Source organism: Mesoplodon densirostris, chromosome 1, assembly GCF_025265405.1.
Source record: "Mesoplodon densirostris isolate mMesDen1 chromosome 1, mMesDen1 primary haplotype, whole genome shotgun sequence".
NCBI classification, from domain to species: Eukaryota; Metazoa; Chordata; class Mammalia; order Artiodactyla; family Ziphiidae; genus Mesoplodon; species Mesoplodon densirostris.
Genome location: NC_082661.1, coordinates 137870498 through 137889707, shown reverse-complemented (window position 1 = coordinate 137889707; position 19210 = coordinate 137870498). Strand labels below are relative to the sequence as shown.

Genomic DNA, 19210 nt, shown 5'->3' with positions numbered 1-19210 from the left:
AAATTCTGGACAGTTTAGAGACCTGCTAAACCAAAATGAGAGTCAGTGATCCAAATGACAGTGCTGACAATTTACTTGCACTCATTCCTCACTTAATTCTTTAGAGAAGTAACTGCTCTATGCTCATTGAAGATGCATTAATTAAAGTGGGAGAGTATTAGCCACACAAAAGGCATCAGAGTAACTGCTTCTTAAAACTGGTTAATTTTCTCCTTGAACAATCGAGGCTCCTGAAGGAAAATAATAAGGAAAAGGAGGAAAACTACAATCTAATTTATAAAATTTGCAGTCATTTATTTAAACAGAGCAAATATATGTATTAATTATTCATTTTATCACCAGGAAAAAATGTTTGGGACTGAGTATGAGTTGCTGTTAACCTTTTGCCCAGAAAAACATCATTCTGTATGCAAACAAAGAAACACACAGAAACAGGCTTCTTATCCCACAGAAGTTCCTAAAATGTATAAATTTTTTGGTCAAAACCATCAAAAGGAATTATTCAAGAAATAAAAACAAGATAAATAACAATATCGATTGCATTCTTTTAATCAGAAGTTACTTATCTCTTGGTATTTGTCCCTTAGAATCAAATAGTCAAATGAATGGGCATTCCTATTTTCTCAATAAATAGAACTTTTTGTATGTATGAACAAATGGTTTGTGGGACACATTAACCACCTAAAAATCTGTAAACCACAGACAATTTACTATCTTTAAAAAATGGGTTCCAAATTTTTGACATAATTTACTTAACTTCATAGATCTTCATTTGTGGCCCATGAATTAATAACTAACCTCATGTGAAATGAATCATGTCAAATGAATGAAATATATTGATTTTTACTAATTTCTACTAAATTTAGTCTCAGATTTCTTTCCATCATTAACAGCTTTATACCATCCAGTTATCACTTGGGTTCTGAAAAGCTGTTAGTTTCTGTTTTTCAAGCCGTTACTGACATTTTGCTGCTGCTTAGCTTTCATTCTCTTCTTGAAAGTAGTGCACAACAAAATAAGGTGTTTGTGTAGATGTGTTCTTTTATTTTTCTTGTTTTCTTCTGTCACTAACTTGTTTTTTCTATTCTGTGTTTAATCTGCTGTCTTAATGGATTCAGCTTCAGAAAAGAGAGCGCTCTTGCAGAGCCTATGTCCAGGTACTTTCTGCGTTTTTATAAATGTGTTAAGTTGTTGAATTGTCTCTGTTGGTGACAGCATGTATGGGCATCAGATAGAAAGATGATAATGTATCCTGTTGAACTAGAAGAATTTCAGGGAGGGCATGGAGGGTGGGAATGGAAAGTTATATGAAAGGGTATGTGCTAAAAATAAATTTGACAGTGCCAGTGCTCTATCATACAAGAGGAGCACAGACTAACATAGAGGTGCAACCTTGGGTGTGAGAATTTTGATCATCACTGAAAGGTGAGTTGGGTGTAATATATAATAAATCTCTAATTTCTTCAGAGAGGTGGGTATGAAAACATTTCATTCCTATGTTGGTCTAGCTAATATTTGAGTAGCAAGTCATCCAGAAATGACAATCAAATAAGACAACAATTCCAGGATACTTGGAATATCATGCTTCTGTGCCAAATTAATCAAGACAAGCTGTGACGATCTTACTCTTCCACTTATAAACACATGAATCTGAATGTAAGTGTAACTTTTCCTCCAGTTAACATGTTGTAATTTGTTTCTAAGCAAGATAAAAAACACTTCTACTGTTTATGAGTTCTTTGTGAAAAAGAATCCCAGAAGCAAGTTTCATAGTTATTTTTAGAATAAGGGAAAGAAGGGAGGGGAGGGGAGAAGAGGAGAGGAGAGAAGAGGAGAGAAGGGAAGGGGAAGGGAGAGGAGGGGAGGGGAGGAAGGAGGAACAAAGGCAGGCAAGGTCAAATGACAAATTCAAATGACAAAGCTATTTAGTAATGACTTTGATGTGCTTTATTCAAGGGAAAACAATCCATGGGTTGAGGCAGTAAGTGCCTCACCATCAGTGGTGCACTCTCCCTGAGGGATGTTGGACAAGAGTGAGTTTTATAGAGACAACTCTAAACAGGGTGCGATTGGCAAGGAGGTTGGGGATTTCCTTATAAGGCTAGCAGGTCCTGTTTTTTAGGGTAAGGTGAGCTAGCTAACTCTGAGTTGGAGGATTGTGATCAGTGTATGTGAGGTTTCCTTGACAGTCATTTCCCATAAGTGCAGATTTAGATTTGTGATGTGGACCAGGCCACTGGGGCGGCCTCCATTTTGTGGGTCCCAAAATACAAATTAACTTTATCAGAAGGAAGAAAAAATATGAAACTGTGTGACTGTCAACTTTATTCCCTATGTGTATATATCATAGAATTTTTAAGGGGAAGGCCAACTACATTTATGAAGAGAGATGCCTTCAAGACCCAAATCACTGATTCTCAGATTAGTAGTCCAGAAAATACACAGTATCAGTTTATTCACAATAAGGGCATTTTGTGAGACAGTCATTTAAAAGGAAAAAAAAAATCATTTGAACATTGAACAGAGATTAGGAAGAAAAGCTTTTAATTTGCATTTAACTTTATAAATTAATGAATCTTTGTATATAAGAAGCTGTTCAGGTTTATTTTTCTAAGGTTTTGGGAAAGAAATTGCTTGGGGGGGTTATGTATATATATAGCTTAGTGTGTGCCATAGACAGAGAAATGAAGTACTCTTCATCATTGAAAGCTGAGGATCATTTTTGAGAAATATTAGGATTGTTTTTTATTGTAATCTATGCTATCCCTTTAATGGGGCCTTGGAGATAATTAGCCTTTCAGTATTTAAATCTATGAAATGCATGGTCATTCAAACATGAATCTCTGATGGAAAATTAATAGCACAGTTTATTCAGTAGCTGATTTCCTGGTGTTGTAATTGACTGGCTAGGAATAAATGTTTCAGCTATTGACTAAACATCTGATAAGACCAAATACAAACAGAATATTGGTGAAGCAGAAATGCTGTGCTCACTATAACACAGCATTATTTCTGTTCCTTTTATTGTAGATAATTATTCTATGAAATTCTAGAGGGAATAATACTTTAAACTTTAGTCTATTTGAATTTTAAAGGCTTATGTTCCCTATTATTTCTATGTTCAGAGCACATTCTGAGCTACCTATGAAATAGGTATGAAATACACTTGAAATGTTTTATGCATTAAATTTGAAAAAAAGATAATTATTTAGTTACCACAAGATTCTTAAAAAAAAAAAAAAATTCCTTTCCATGGGCACAAGCAGTGATTCTCCTAGGTTTGATTTTGACCATCTAAACACATTTAGCTTTTAATTTTTTAGAAATACAGTGTTTATTTTATGAATGATCTAGATCTATTTTTTACTTCTTGCTTCCCACCTTTTATTCCACACACACACACACACAAAAGTGAAATCTGGACTGTCAGCCGTCAGCTATGATAACTCATCTGTAGGTGAACAATTAAAACACAGTTGCTCTGATTTTTTAAATAATATGTGAATCTCCTAAAACCCATTATTCTTTTGTCTCAAGAATTTTAACAAAAACAAAAAATTGGATCAAATACATTTTATTTTTCTTTATTTAGTTGTAATTTTAGATTACATTAAAATCCTTGTTGACTATCAAAAGATAGTTATTGACATATCATATTAAAAATAGCATTACCATATTGCAGGCATAATGCATACCTTCATTTAGGAGAGGGTTTTAAGTTTTATGCCAGAGATAACAAATAAGGTTTGTGTTACATATGCATATTAAGTAGCTACCATGATATAATATTACCAAGAGGGACCTTAGAGATGAAGATGAGTGAGTTGAGATCTGGAGAGATGAAATGACTGGACCAAGGTCACACAACTAGCACCAATGGCACTAATGCTGCTATCCTGATGTGCATCCAGTGCTTCTTCAACACCATGATTAAGAATAGGGTTTCCGGGCTTCCCAGGTGGCACAGTGGTTGAGAGTCCCCCTGCCGATGCCGGGGACACAGGTTCGTGCCCGGGTCTGGGTAGATCCCACATGCCACAGAGCGGCTGGGCCCGTGAGCCATGGCCACTGAGCCTGTGCGTCCGGAGCCTGTGCTCTGCAACGGGAGAAGCCACAACAGTGAAAGGCCCATGTACAGAAAAAAAAATAAATAAATAAAAAATAAAAGAATAACAGTGATTTATTATGAAGAATAAATATGTTTATTAGGCACTGTGGCCATAATTGTGCAAAGCATTTTGCATAAATTCTTACTTAATATTCAAAACAACCCTATGATATAAGTTATTGCTATTCTTAAAGTAGAGAAAATGTGGCACAGGAAGCATTAAATGACTTTCACAAAATTACACAGTAATAATTGAGGGGCTCCTGAATTCAAAGTTAGGTCTTCCTGATTTAGAAACTCATGCTTTCATTCGCCAAAATAATGTGATTGCAAAACTGACATTATTTGGTGTTAGAAGTCAAGATATATTATTTGGTTTATATTTATTGATTTATGGTACTGTATTTCAGGAATGGTATAAAGTATAACAATTGTTTTTTTTTTTAATTTCTCCTTTTTTTGAGATTGAGTTCAAATGGCTGTGTGGTGATTATTTTGTACTCCTATAGCCAGGTCAAATACAAACATAATTTACTTTGAAGTCATTTGGTTTTCAGAGGAGACTGTGATTTAAAAATTATCATATTGAGAGAAGAAAAGAGCAAGTAGAAAATACTCTAACTGTATGTTAAAGGAGGAACAGTCAAACTGTTTTCCAAAGTGAAAACGCCATTTTACATTTCCACCAGCAATACGTGAGGGTTCCAATTTCTCCACATCTACGGCAGCACTGTTATTTTCTCTTTTTGATTATAATCATCCAAGTACATGTGAATTGCATAAGTTCTTAACTCTAGTGGTGGAATGGGGGCAGGGGAAGTTTTAGGAGGGTAATCCATGAACGAATAAAAAAACTATATGGCTCCAAAGAGAGGTCTGTGTTTTCATGAGAATCTGAGAGTAGAATGTGACCTCAAATAGCTTAAGAACAACTGCCTTCATGTTCTATAAGTGTAACCAGAACTTATATTTATATTTTTTTCTCATTTTTCAATCCCAAGTTCCCATCTTCTAAATAGAAATGTTTGTTAACATTGTTCTTCTCTTTAGCAGGAACTATTAAAAATTACTAGTGTTCATTTTTTACTGCTTTAAAAGCAGGACATTTTCCTAGTTAAGAAATATGTTTTGATTTTTATCAGCAGTTTCTTTTGTCCTCCAAATCTCAGAGGTGGCATGGACTCCCTAGAGTCTGCAGTAGATCTTGCTTAATGGGAAATATAAGTACATACAGTTTTTGATGTGAATCTTTTGAGTAATTCTCTGGAACCTACTATTATTTGCATAGTTGGGCTGAGAACTGATCAGAAAAAAATTGGTAAATAGATGCAAATTTTTAAAAAAAGACACATATACATGCATACCTGGTTTCCTCCCTTCTTCCCATCCTTCCTTAAATTTTTCTTTCCTTTTTTTTCAAAGGCAGATAGTCTATGTGTTCTTTAAATCTTACCAAGTATTTGTAATAAGGTCTCTTTTTATTTCAGTTTGGAATTATAGTTTGCTTTTTTTGTTTATTTTTTTATTTATTTTGTTTGTTTCATCTTCATTATCCACTAGAAATCTGTATCCTAGGTACCATCAGTGTGAAAGCAATCTCTATCTTCAAAACTATGTAAAAAACATCACATAGTAGTTAATGACAAAAACATTCAAGAATTACTAGTTCAGCACATGTGCCCAGTAATTTTATCAGTACTAGGAATATAGCAATGCCCATAACAGGCCAAAATCCCTGCTCTCTCTCCTAGGGTGAAACGTCCAGTAGCAGAATATAAACAGTATGCTAAGTATATGAAATATATGGTATGTGAGATGATGATAAATGTTACAGAGAAAAATAGAGCAAGAAATGCATCACTGAGGTGACATTTCAGAAAAACTCTGAAGGAGTGAACTGTGAAGATATGCAGGAAAAAGCATTCCAGCAGAGAAAACAAAGTTTCTGAGGTGGAAATATGCCTGTGTTGTCCAGGAAGCGAATGCAACTGGAGGAGAGTGAAAGAGAAGAGGGTAACAGGACATTAATCTGTGGGGCAGCGAGGGCCCAGATCTGATAGACCATCGTAAGGACTTCAACTTTTACTCATAGACACACAGGAAACCACTGCAGGTTTATGAGCGGAAGGATGACATGATGTGATGTGTTTTAAAAGTGGAGAATAGGGCTTCCCTGGTGGCGCAGTGGTTGAGAGTCCGCCTGCCGATGCAGGGGACACGGGTTCGTGCCCCGGTCCGGGAGGATCCCGCATGCCGCGGAGCGGCTGGGCCTGTGAGCCATGGCCGCTGAGCCTGCGCGTCCGGAGCCTGTGCTCTGCAACGGGAGAGGCCACAACAGTGAGAGGCCCGAGTATCGCAAAAAAAAAAAAAAAAAAAAAAAAGTGGAGAATAGATTCTAGCAGGAAAAGTAAGGGCTGAAGCAGGGTGACCATTTGGGCAATAACAACATTCACTTGAAACAGGATATGAGTGTGGGATGCTGAGATAATTCTTCATCTTTGGGAATTCTTTTAAGTGGAACAAACAGGATTCGCTAAGGGGTTGTATGTGAAGTGTCAGAGATAGAGAGGAGTTGGGATGACACAAAGTGTTTTGACTGAGCAACTGGAAGGATGCAGTCACCATTTATTGAGATAGTCAATCTGTGACCAATTTGGGAGGAGCACAAAAAGAACTTCATTCAGGGGCATGTTAAGTTGGAGATTCTTATTAGGTATGCAATATTGATGGTAAATATGCAGTTAGATATACGAGCTTGAAATTTACCTGAGAGGTCAAGCTAGACATAATCATTTAGTAATGTTTCACTTAGAGTGGCATTTTCAGCCAATGTACTAGATGAATTCATCAAGGAAATGAGTGTAGAAAGAGAAGAGAATCTAGAGCTGAGCCCCAGGACACTGTCATATGATGAGGTCAGGGAGAGGAAGAGGAACCAGCAGTAGAGACTAACAACCAGCCTTAAATAAGGAGGAGGACCTGGAGAGTATGGATGGCATCCAGGAGTCAACTCAAGTTCTTGTTTCATGGAGGAGAAAATGATGTCAAGTGCTGCCGAATCTGCTCAGAAATGCTGATACAGCTTTTCAATGATAAAAGTAATGTCAACTTTTGATGAATTTAAAAAAATTCCAGGGCTTCCCTGGTGGTGCAGTGGTTGAGAGTCCGCCTGCCGATGCGGGGGACACGGGTTCGTACCCCGGTCCGGGAAGATCCCACACGCTGCGGAGCGGCTGGGCCCATGAACCATGGCCGCTGAGACTGCGCATCCGGGGCCTGTGCTCCGCGACGGGAGAGGTCACAGCAGTGGAAGGCCCGCGTACCGGAAAAAAAAAAAAAAAAAAAAAAAAAATATATATATATATATATATATATATATATATATATATATATATATATATATATATTCCAAAGCCCAGATATCTGTATTATTATATGTACTGCATAAACATCTTTACCTATTGCTTTCATTTTTTTGGTCTGTAATGCAGACTTTCTGTGAACCAAATTTGCTACTTGCACCTTTGACAAAGTGCAGATTGAATTATGCCAGTTTTATTTGTGCGCTTTTGGTGCATGAGACAAGAAAGATTCTAACCTCCATTTATACTGCTAGGAAGAAATTAATGAGTATTTTCAAGTTTCTTGTTTGGTCACTTAGTTGGCTGTGTGGCAAAGAGCTCCATGGTGCATGTCAAACGACTTTCTGAGTCCTCTAATGATTTGTGCTTTGCTTGACTTGTGATGCTATTCTGTGTGGCCTGTCAGGCTGGATATCCTTGTTAAAGTGGCTAGAATAAATTGGCCAGTGGTGTGCATACAATGTAGTATATTAACTGCAGCAACGGGGAGTAGTTTTAGCAGCTCTTTCAGGCGATTTCGATGTTTGCCCATAAGCATCAAAGCCAATCCAAACTTTCATTTAATATAATTAAAAGGACATCTGAAAGTAGTTTGAATCACACCAGGTTTTGAGGTTTGGTAACCCTTTGTTAAAACTTTGTGAACTTAATATATTTCACAGCTTGATAAATCTTCACTTGATTTGAGTCAGTAAGAGAAAAAATATAAATCTGCACCCTGCATGTTTCTGGTGCCCTGAACCTATTTCTAAAACACTTTGAGATCAAAGAAAGTAACTTCCATCTACAAAGCAGAGTTTTCTTTAGATAAAGAAGATATAATAATTCTTTTCTATAAGTTGCAGGCACTAAATGCTGTTGTAAAGCAATTGTTGAATCAAAAGATAGTAAAACCATATGTAATGTAAGCAGTGTAAATTATTCAGGTTATTTTTTAAGAGCATAGGTAGGTCAGTTGATAAATCTAATAATTTGAAAACCTCCAAAGGACAATGACAGATGTTGATGATGGAGTTCCTGCTTTGACGTGCAAAGAACATCATTTTGGGAATCTCTCAAAATTCCCATGGCTAATGTGTCTGGTCAGGCAGAGATGGCCACTTTACAAAGTCATTTCTGACTCTTCCAGTTTGCACGTTTCCTATAAGTAAACAAAATGTTCCAGCTGCTGTTTGTATATACATGGCTTGTAAATGCTTCAGGAAGTAATTCTAATAAGGGTGAAAAAAAAAAGCCCTTTTGTTTTTAAATAAAATGTTTTCACTTAAAACAAAAGTATTTTCTCACTTCTTTTCACCAAATTTTATTTTCTTCTCTCTTATAACTTCTTGATCAAAGCCTAGATAACTACTTAATTGTAAAATTGTTTATTTAAAGTCCATTCTAATGCATCATTGCTTTCCAAACATGAGTTTACTTTCAGAAAAGTTTTAAATACATAGAATATAAATAGATATACTTTCTACGCAAACACAAGAGAATGCACATCAATTTACTTTGCTATTTTTCTTTTTTTTTTTTTTTTTTTTGCGGTACACGGGCCTCTCACTGTTGTGGCCTCTCCCGTTGCGGAGCACAGGCTCCAGACTTGCAGGCTCAGCGGCCATGGCTCACGGGCCCAGCCACTCCGCAGCATGTGGGATCCTCCTGGATCGGGGCATGAACTCGTGTCCCCTGCATCGGCAGGCGGACTCTCAACCACTGCGCCACCAGGGAAGCCCTACTTTGCTATTTCTTTAACAGCATTATGATCATGTACCTAACTAGAAGGAAAAAATACATTTAAAATAGGATTACAGATTTAAGGTCCTACTTGCTGAAACTATCATTAGCATTTCTGGTACAGGTCAGGAAAGCAATGTAAGTTTTAAGGTGTCATTTTCAGTAGAGTAGTTCCTTGATGGCTTGGAACCAAACAAATTATTTTTTAATACTGCTCCCAACAGAGTTATAATTCTGATATTTTCCCTTATCAGCCAGTAGTAACAGAAACTTAACTATGACAACTTAAACTAGGGCTTTATTTTCATTAAGTAAAAAGGAAATGCAGCCGAAACTGTTCAGGATTAGCATGAAACTCCATATCAGAGACCAAGGTGTCATCTGCTTTTCTGCTCTATTGTCTTTAGCACATGGGTTTCCATCCTTAAAATGACAAGATGGTTACTTAGCATCCATGCTAATTTTTACATAGAAAGAAGCATAAGGACAGGTAACTAAAATATTCATCTCTGTTAGAACTTTCCAAATGTCTCACCCAACTATATTTGACCATTTTCCCTACTTCTGACCATATCCCTTGGGCTACTCAGGGATAGCCCAAGGGATTTAGCTTTGCATAGCTAAACGCTTCATTAATATGTATACTTTTGCAGCTGGGCATAACTATATCTATTAATATCCAGTGATTCTATATTTAAAACAAGAGAATTTTGGGGCAAATAGTATTCTTAGATGCAACCAAAAATACTTTTTTCTTATTTAATGGTACATATTGATATATTCATCCAGTTTTGATGTAATAATCTACCATAGAGTTATGACAATACCAATGGTTACTTTTAAACCCTAAGTATAGATTAAAATGTTCTTTTGATTGTTCTCTTATAGTTATAGTATGAAAGCAATCATTTTTGTTAAAAGGAAAAAAAGATTATTTCAGATTATTTCTGAATAACTAATATAGGTATATGGTTTAAAATTCAAAAAGTAGAATAATAGGTATGGCTCCTTCCCACTGAGGCTGCTGCATTGCTAACTCTGGGGCATGCCACTGACATTGTGACCTATTTCAGTGGTGCCCCCTTGGAGTTGTGTGGTGCAAGCAACCCTGCCTCTCTCCCCAATCACTCAGATCTCCTTCCTTACTGTTACCAGCCTCTTAAATATCCTACGAGAGAAGACAATTTTTACTCATATCCATGTTTCTATAATGTTTCTTTATAAATTTTGTCATACAATCACAAAAAAGTGCTGTTCTCTTTACCTACAACTAGGACTTTGGGAATAGCTGTGGCAGACCCACATTATGTGGTAGCATTCCACCACTGAGAAGAATAAGCATATAGAGATGATCACAAGGTACACTTGTATCGCAGTTTATATCAACAAAAAGACTCAACTGTATCAGTAGGAAACCAGTTGAATAAAATGCTACACCAAATAGTGGAATAATCTTTAGACACAGAAAGAATGAGGTAGATCTCGTACTGACTTAGAAAGATGGGTATAATACAGTAGCAAGTAAAAAAAAGGCAAGCAAGCAAAACCAAACAAATAACATTATTATGGTGATCACATATATTTGTATGTATCTGTAAATATTTACGAGTCTGGAGGGGTCCACAACTAACTGTCAAAGAAATTCCTTTTGGGATAGGTGAGTGTTATTCCATAAATAGACTTTCCAGTTTTAATGTATATACTTATGTATTTTCAACTGTTCACAACGTATGCTTTTTAATTTTTTTTTTTTTTACTAGTACAGAGTATTTATTGGAAAAGTTTTAGACTTACAGAAAATTGGTCAGTTAGTATAGAGTTCCAATACCATATATACCTCCTACACACAGTTTCCTTTATTATTACTACCTTACATTAGTATGGTACATTCATTATAATTAATGAACCAATATTGATATATTATTATTAACTAAAATGCATAGTTCAGATTCACTTAGGTTTTAACTATGCCTTTTTTCTGTTTCAGGATCCTATAAGGATATCACATTACATTTAAACATCGTATCTCCTTAGGCTCCTCTAGGCTGTGACAGTTTTTCAGACTTTCCTGCAAGGTTGTCCTTTTCAAAGTCAGAAAATATATTTTCCTTTTGAAATAATTAGTGTGTATACTTTAAGAAGAGCATAGAAGTATTCATTCATTCACTCACTCAGACAATATTTGTTGAGCTCCTGTGCTTCAGGCACTGTTCCAGGTGCAGTGATTCAAAGGTAAAGACAGGATTACTATTCTTGCAGAGCTCACACCCTAGTTTAGCAAACTGGAGTTTGGGAAGGAAATAGACAGTAAAGCAATCGAAATAATAAAAGAAGATAATGGCCGAAGTACTATGCAGAGAATTAAAACAGAATCATGAGTTAAAGTAACTGCTTCGTTACTTTAGACTGTGTGTATCTGGGAGATGAGAGTGCAGCTGACTCCTGGCAGTATGAGATCAGCCATTTGCCTATCTGGAGAAAAAGCATTCTAGAATCAGAGGTCACCCATCATGGCCAAGTGAGGTTGGAGAGTCCTGGAAATAGAAAGAAGGCTGGGCCTCCCTGGTGGCGCAGTGGTTAAGAGTCCGCCTGCCGATGCAGGGGATACGGGTTCGTGCCCCGGTCTGGGAGGATCCCATATGCCGCGGAGCGGCTGGGCCCGTGAGCCATGGCCGCTGGGCCTGCGCATCCGGAGCCTGTGCTCTGCAACGGGAGAGGCCACAACAGTGAGAGGCCCGCATACCGCAAAAAGAAAAAAAAAAAAAAAAAAAAAAAAGAAGGCTAATATGCCTGAAGCAATGGGTTGAAGGAGAATACAGGGCTAAGAAAGCTATGGGGAGGAGTCAAGATTCTGAATGCCACTGAAGAGTTTTAACTAGGGTTGTGACAGTAGATTTTTGCAAGATTAATTTGGTTGCAAATTTAGTTTTCCTCTGATATCCATTATTGCTGCTTCAGTTATCACCTTTATGTAGGTAATTCTCAAAAAACCTTAATCAACCACTTTAAACACTTAGAAATTTTGTCATTCCATTCTCCCTACTGCTGAATAATGTTTTAAAGATGCAAATCTGATTAAGACTTGATCCCACTCAAAGACTGTCCATTACTCTCTTTTTCACTAAAGAAAAATTTTCCTGTTTTGGACTACAGTGTTTGAGAATTTGACTCCTCTTTTCCCATACCTGATTTCCCATACCTTTAGCTGGCCCCTTCCATATTCTTAGATTCTACACTCCCAAACCACCTAAGTACTTGCAGTTCATGTCTCTGTGCCTTCTTAGTCACAGTTATGTTCTGCTTGGATTTTTTCTATATTTGTTCTCCTTTCTCCATCCTTCCCTCTCAGTAACGTTGACTTATCTTCCAACACCTACTTTATAAGCCAGTGACTCTAAAGAAGCATTCTTTCTCCCACCTAGTCTGGATAAATGCCCTCTTATACATCCTCGCTTTTCCTCTTATTACAACAATTATCAAGCTATAATTTTTAATATAATTTAATTTATTTTTTACACAGCAGGTTCTTCTTAGTTATCCATTTCGTACACATCACTGTATACATGTCAATCACAATCTCCCAATTCATCACAACACCACCCCCATCCTCCACTGCTTTCCCTGCTTGGTTGTCCATACATTTGTTCTCTACATCTGTGTCTCAATTTCTGCTCTGCAAACCAGTTCATCTGTACCATTTTTCTAGGTTCCACATATATGTGTTAATATACAATATCTGTTTTTCCTCCTTCTAACTTACTTCACTCGGTATTACAGTCTCTAGATCCATCCACGTCTCTACAAATGACCCAATTTCGTTTCTCTTTATGGCTGAGTAATATTCCATTGCATATATGTGCCATATCTTCTTTATCCATTTGTCTGTCGATGAGCATTTAGGTTGCTTTCATGACCTGGCTATTGTAATTATTGCTGCAATGAACATTGGGGTGCATGTGTCTCTTTGAATTATGGTTTTCTCTGGGTATATGCCCAGTAGTGGGATTGCTGGGTCATATGGTAATTCTATTTTTAGTTTTTTAAGGAACCTCCATACTGTTCTCCATAGTGGCTGTATCAATTTACATTCCCACCAACATTGCAAGAAGGTTCCCTTTTCTCCACACCCTCTCCAGCATTTGTTGCTTGTAGATTTTCTGATGATGCCCATTCTAACTGCTGTGAGGTGATACCTCATTGTAGTTTTGATTTGCATTTCTCTAATAATTAATGATGTTGAGCAGCTTTTCATGTGCTTCTTGGCCATCTGTATGTCTTCTTTGGAGAAATGTCTATTTAGGTCTTCTGCCCATTTTTGGATTAGATTTTTTTTTTTTTTATTGAGCTGCATGAGCCGTTTATATATTTTGGAGATTAATCCTTTGTCCGTTGATTTGTTTGCAAATATTTTCTCCCATTTTGAGGGTTGTCTTTTCATCTTGTTTGTGGTTTCCTTTGATAGGGATTGCATTGAATCTGTAGATTGCTTTGGGTAGTATAGTCATTTTCACAATATTGATTCTTCCAATCCAAGAACATGGTATATCTCTCCATCTGTTGGTATCATCTTTAATTTCTTTCATCAGTGTCTTATAGTTTTCTGCATACAGGTCTTTTGTTTCCCTAGGTAGGTTTATTCCTACGTATTTCATTCTTTTTGTTGCAATAGTAAATGGGAGTGTTTCCTTAATTTCTCTTTCAGATTTTTCATCATTAGTGTATAGGAATGCAAGAGATTTCTGTGCATTAATTTTGTATCCTACAACTTTACCAAATTCATTGATTAGCTCTAGTAGTTTTCTGGTGGCATCTTTAGGATTCTCTATGTATAGTATCATGTCATCTGCAAAAGGTGTATACAGTTTGACAGTTTTACTTCTTTTCCAATTTGTATTCCTTTTATTTCTTTTCCTTCTCTGATTGCCGTGGCTAGGACTTCCAAAACTATGTTGAATAATTGTGGTGAGAGTGGACATTCTTGTCTTGTTCCTGATCTTAGAGGAAATGCTTTCAGTTTTTCACCACTGAGAATGATGTTTGCTGTGGGTTTGTCATATATGGTCTTTATTATGTTGAGGTAGGTTCCCCCTATGCCCACTTTCTGGAGAGTTTTTATCATCAGTAGGTGTTGAGTTTTGTCAAAAGCTTTTTCTGCATCTATTGAGATGATCATATGGTTTTTATTCTTCAGTTTGTTAATATGGTGTATCACATTGATTGATTTGCATATATGGAAGAATCCTTGCATCCCTGGGATAAATCCCACTTGATCATGGTGTATGATCCTTTTAATGTGTTGTTGGATTCTGTTTGCTAGTATTTTTGCATCTATACTCATGAGTGATATTGGTTTGTAATTTTCTTTTTTTGTAGTATCTTTGTCTGGTTTTGGTATCAGGGTGATGGTGGCCTCATAGAATGAGTTTGGGAGTGTTCTTTCCTCTGCAATTTTTTGGAAGAGTTTGAGAAGGATGGGTGTTAGCTCTTCTCTAAATGTTATCAAGCTATATTTTAATTTCTGTTCACTTTTGTATCTCAGAGCTCCTTGAAAAGGGACAGTGCCACTTTTATTTCTATATCTCCAATACCACTTAAATTCTACTTAGCACAGAAAAAGTGACTTCTAAATATTTACCTTTTAATTGAGGCTTCTGGCTAATGTTTCCTATTGCTTGCTGGTATTTCCACTGCAGTAGAAATTCTCAAAACACTTGTCTACACTCACTATCACCAATCCCTCTCCTCGTATTCTCTCTTGATTTCACCTCATCAGGCTTTTGCCCTCACTACCTTATTGCAACTGCACTTGCTGAGCTCATTAAGGATTTCATGCTGCTAAATTCAGTAGTCAGTTGTCAATCCAACATACTTAACCAATCAGAAACATCCAACACAGTTGATCACTCCCCACTCCCTTTTCCTTGATACATTCTCATGAGGACAGCTCATTCTCTTTGTTTTCCTCCTCTTGATGCTTCTTTCCAGTCTCCTTTGCTGGTTCCTTTTCTCCCAAACCCTTGGTTGGAGTGCCTCCTAGCTCAGTCTATTCTTGTTTTCTCTGTCCCCACACTCCCTTGGTGAGCTCATTGATTTAAATACCACCTATGTGCCTAAGACTCACAAATGTTATCTGCAGCACAGACCACTTTCCTGAACTGCAAAATTCATTTCAAGCTAACTTCTCAACATCTTCACATTTTTTTTTTCTGACACCTCCATTTATAACTGAATTCCCAATCTTCACTTGAAAACTATGTTTTTGTGCAGTGTTCGCCTACTCAATTGATGTGGTTCAGTCCCACCCCTCCTGTTTTCTGTAAAAAGCTCCAAAGTGGGCCTCCTTAAGGTTTTGGAACATGCAGAACATGTTTCCACTTGTGGACTTTTATTCTGTTTGTTCCCCCTGATTGAAATATCTCCTCCAAATACCTGCATGGGTAACTCTCTCAGCAACTTTGTATTTGTTAAATTGTTACACTTTCAAGGAGGCCCACTGGACCATCCTAGGTAAAATGACAAGGTACCCTTCCCCAAAGCTACCCCTAGCTCTAGATCCCCCTATCATGTATATTTTACTTTTATTTTACTAGATAGTTAGATGATAGATAGATAGATAGATAGATAGATAGATAGATAGATAAATCTATCTGATTTTAAGTTTACTTTCCTTGCCAGAACATTTAATTCTAGGATTTTTTCCCCTTTTCTGCTTTGTTTAAGATGTATCTCAAGAGTCTAGAACAGTATTGGGACATATTAAATGCTCAAGAAATACTTATTGAATGAATAAATGTCCTACTTCAAAGTAAAGATACTTAAAATTGAACTGATTATCTCTCAAAAGCAGCTTCTCCATAGCTTTACTCTTTATTTTACAACCATTTTACTAGTTACCCAGAAAAAAATCTAGAGTTATTTTTATTTCAAGAAGGACTTTTTTTGTTTTTATTTTTGTGGTGCACGGGCCTCTCACTGTTGTGGCCTCTCCCACTGCGGAGCACAGGCTCCGGACGCGCAGGCTCAGCAGCCATGGCTCATGGGTCTAGCCACTCCATGGCATGTGGGATCTTCCTGGACTAGGGCACAAACCCGTGTCCCCTGCATCGGCAGGCGGACTCTCAACCACTGCGCCACCAGGGAAGCCCAAGAAGGACTTTTTTTTGATACTTTTATGATTGAGTTCATTTTGAAATTGATGGAAACAATCTTCCCTTGACTTCTGTGATATCACAATCTTCTGGCAACTTACTCTTTCTTCATCTCAGTTGTCGACTATTCTTTCTACATTTTCTTCTTTATCATTAGTGTTTGTAGGTCATCAGTTCTTCTCCTTGTACTCAGTTTATCTGGTAATGTCAGACATCTCAGTGGCTTCAATGAGCTTCCTGAATTTATGATGCCTAAACCTGTATGCCAAGAGCAGATATCTTAGTAAACTGCAGACTGAAGAGATTAAGAATATGCCACCCCAAAACCTGTCACTTTGGCACATTGATTATTTTGAACTGAAGGCAATTGAGAAACAGCAGATGAAGAAGGGCTTTCTGATCCCCCTCTTTCTATCTAAAAGCAGATCATAAAATTTCCATGTGCCAGGAAGAGAAGAACATTCTTATCACCAGAGAGCGGGAATCAATGCCAAAATGGATCTGAGCAAAAAAATGTACAAAAATGAAAATAACCCTTATTTTCCACTTGTTTCCCCCATGTATTTCCTAGTCGCTTTCCCACAATTTAGTGCCCCTAGTAGCTTAATCCCTTTTCCTTTATGTTTACACTTCATCACAAATTTATCATTCTCTGGTTAAAAAAGCAGGTAAACTCTCAGTCCTAACTACTTCTTCAGGTTTTTATTTTTCCTATGAAGTATACCTTGTATTAAATAAAATTTGTGTGCTTTTTTTCCTGTCACTCTATGTCAGTTTAATTCTCAGGTCTCATCACCGAACCTAAGAGGATAGTGGAAGGTTACTTTTCTCCCCTACAAGTCTTCTCTAGACCTTTTAAATTAATTCAATTCAAGTACTTTGCATTCAAAATAGACAAACTTGAATTCATCATGTTTTGCACACTCTCCCCGAACATTTACTTACATCCTCTACCTTTTAAAGATCAAACATTTGCTCCTTTTCCTTTATTCCCATTTTAAGTGAGTGCTACCTCATTGCCTACCCCCCAAATTCTGTGCATTTCACTTCATTTTCCTTTCCAACTGTAAATTAATCATTAAATATTTTTGGAATCTCTATTTTTCTCCATTCCCACAGCCAGATTGCATGGATTTGAACCCTGGTTCTGCCCTATGTTAACTAATTAGCCTTTAGCAAGTTAACTTCTCTGAGTCTCGTGCTCACTTCGACAGCACATATACTAAAATTGGAACGATACAGAGAAGATTAGCATGGCCCCTGCATAAGGATGACAGAGAGAAAAAAAAAAAAAAAACTTCTGAGTCTCAATTTTCTCACTGCAAGATGAGAATAATAACTACTTCTACCTGTTGGGTTATTCTCAAAATTAAAGAAGCTGATGCATATAAAGCATTTAGATGACAGTCTGGAACACACTCAGTAAATATTAACCATTGTATTTTATATCACTCCCCTACCTTAAATTTTTCAGTGACTTCCTGGTGCCTTTTGGAATTGCAAACATCTTAACAAGGTTTGCAAGCCTCTTTGAAAACTAGCCTTCACTTACTAATCTTGTCACTGAACACTTTGCACTCTGCTCTACTGTAAGGAATTTTTCTTCAGTTCCTCTGAGATGCCTGTTCTCTTTCACCTCTGTATGTATAAACACATGTTTACCCCTTGCCTGTTTGGTCAATGTTGTACTTAAGCTTGAAATTCTACTTCATGGAGCCTAATACAAAGCTTGAACCCCATGTTTCTGCTATTATAATGCTTGTCATGTCATATTTTATTTAGTGGCCTCACTATATTGTTATCACTTTGAGGGAAGGGAGAATATCTGTCCCTCTTGCAGTATCCCAATGGAAGGTACTTAATTAATATTTGTTGAATGAATGTTGAGTTAACAAAAAGTTTGAGTCCAGTTTATAGCTCCATTTAATTCCTGTAACACAGCATAGATTTGACAGTGTTCAATCATTTAACTCTAAATAAGATTTTTAAAATAATACAATTACAGTTTGCTAAAAATAATACATTTTTAAATAACAAGGGGTTTCTTGAACAGGCAGAGTCATTTCTATGAAATTTTAGTTTCACCTTGTTCTACTACTAAAGGTTCTTATTACTATAGTAAGGTCAGTTGTGATATGCAATCTAATTTAAGACTTGATAATGCCAACACTTCACTGTAATGTAAAAGGGAGTTCAGAGATTAGTGATTTTTATATGCTTAGTAATATTAAATGACAGTGATTATAAAAAGAACCTTAGGTTTATTGATCAGATGTGTAAATTATCAGTCACTCATCTTGACTTCTAATAAAAAACCTGCAAGTTTAAAACTGTTTTGAAGACTTCTAACATTTGGCCTTTAAATTTTCGATTCGAATCAATGTCTAAACATAAATTGGAGTACAATGTGCCTTATTCAGGAATGATTGTTAACTTTTACTCTATTTTATTTTATTCTCAACTAATAAACTTTATATCAAGCAGTCAAAAATGAAGAATGAAAGAAAAGTTGTTTTTATTTTTTAATTATAAATCAATATAAACTCTCTCTCTGTATATATGTGTATATATATATGTATATATATATACATATACTATATATATATATACATATATATATATACATATATATATAGTGAGAAAGCAAGAAATGGGAGTAGAGAAGCCCTGAAGACTTATTTCTCTTTCTCTATATATCCTGAAATTTATACATGAAATATATTTAAACATAACCATATGTATAATATAGTAAGAGAAAATAACAGTGTTCAGCATGATTACTATATATATTGGTAAAGAAATATTGCATTCAGGAGAACACATCAAAAAACAAAGATGTGGAAGTAAAGAGTAAAATAAAATTTCATGTT

At 36.4% G+C, this 19210-nt stretch overlaps 1 protein-coding gene and 1 non-coding gene across 10 annotated transcripts in view; both read left to right on the top strand.

Moving 5' to 3' along the window:
• The window catches only part of ADGRL3 (adhesion G protein-coupled receptor L3), a 585975-nt gene that overhangs the window by 426062 nt on the left and 140703 nt on the right, over positions 1-19210 (top strand). For 5 of the 9 annotated variants that reach the window (XM_060090735.1, XM_060090717.1, XM_060090727.1 and 2 more), the window contains one exon: positions 1119-1157. The exons of the other annotated variants lie outside the window; for them this stretch is intronic. In XM_060090735.1, coding sequence (XP_059946718.1) covers positions 1119-1157 — 39 coding nt within the window. The remainder of the gene's footprint in view (positions 1-1118; positions 1158-19210) is intronic. 9 annotated transcript variants of the gene reach the window in all.
• LOC132501427 (U6 spliceosomal RNA) lies at positions 17539-17642 on the top strand. Its single transcript, XR_009534234.1, has one exon. It is a non-coding gene; the product is annotated as a U6 spliceosomal RNA (small nuclear RNA).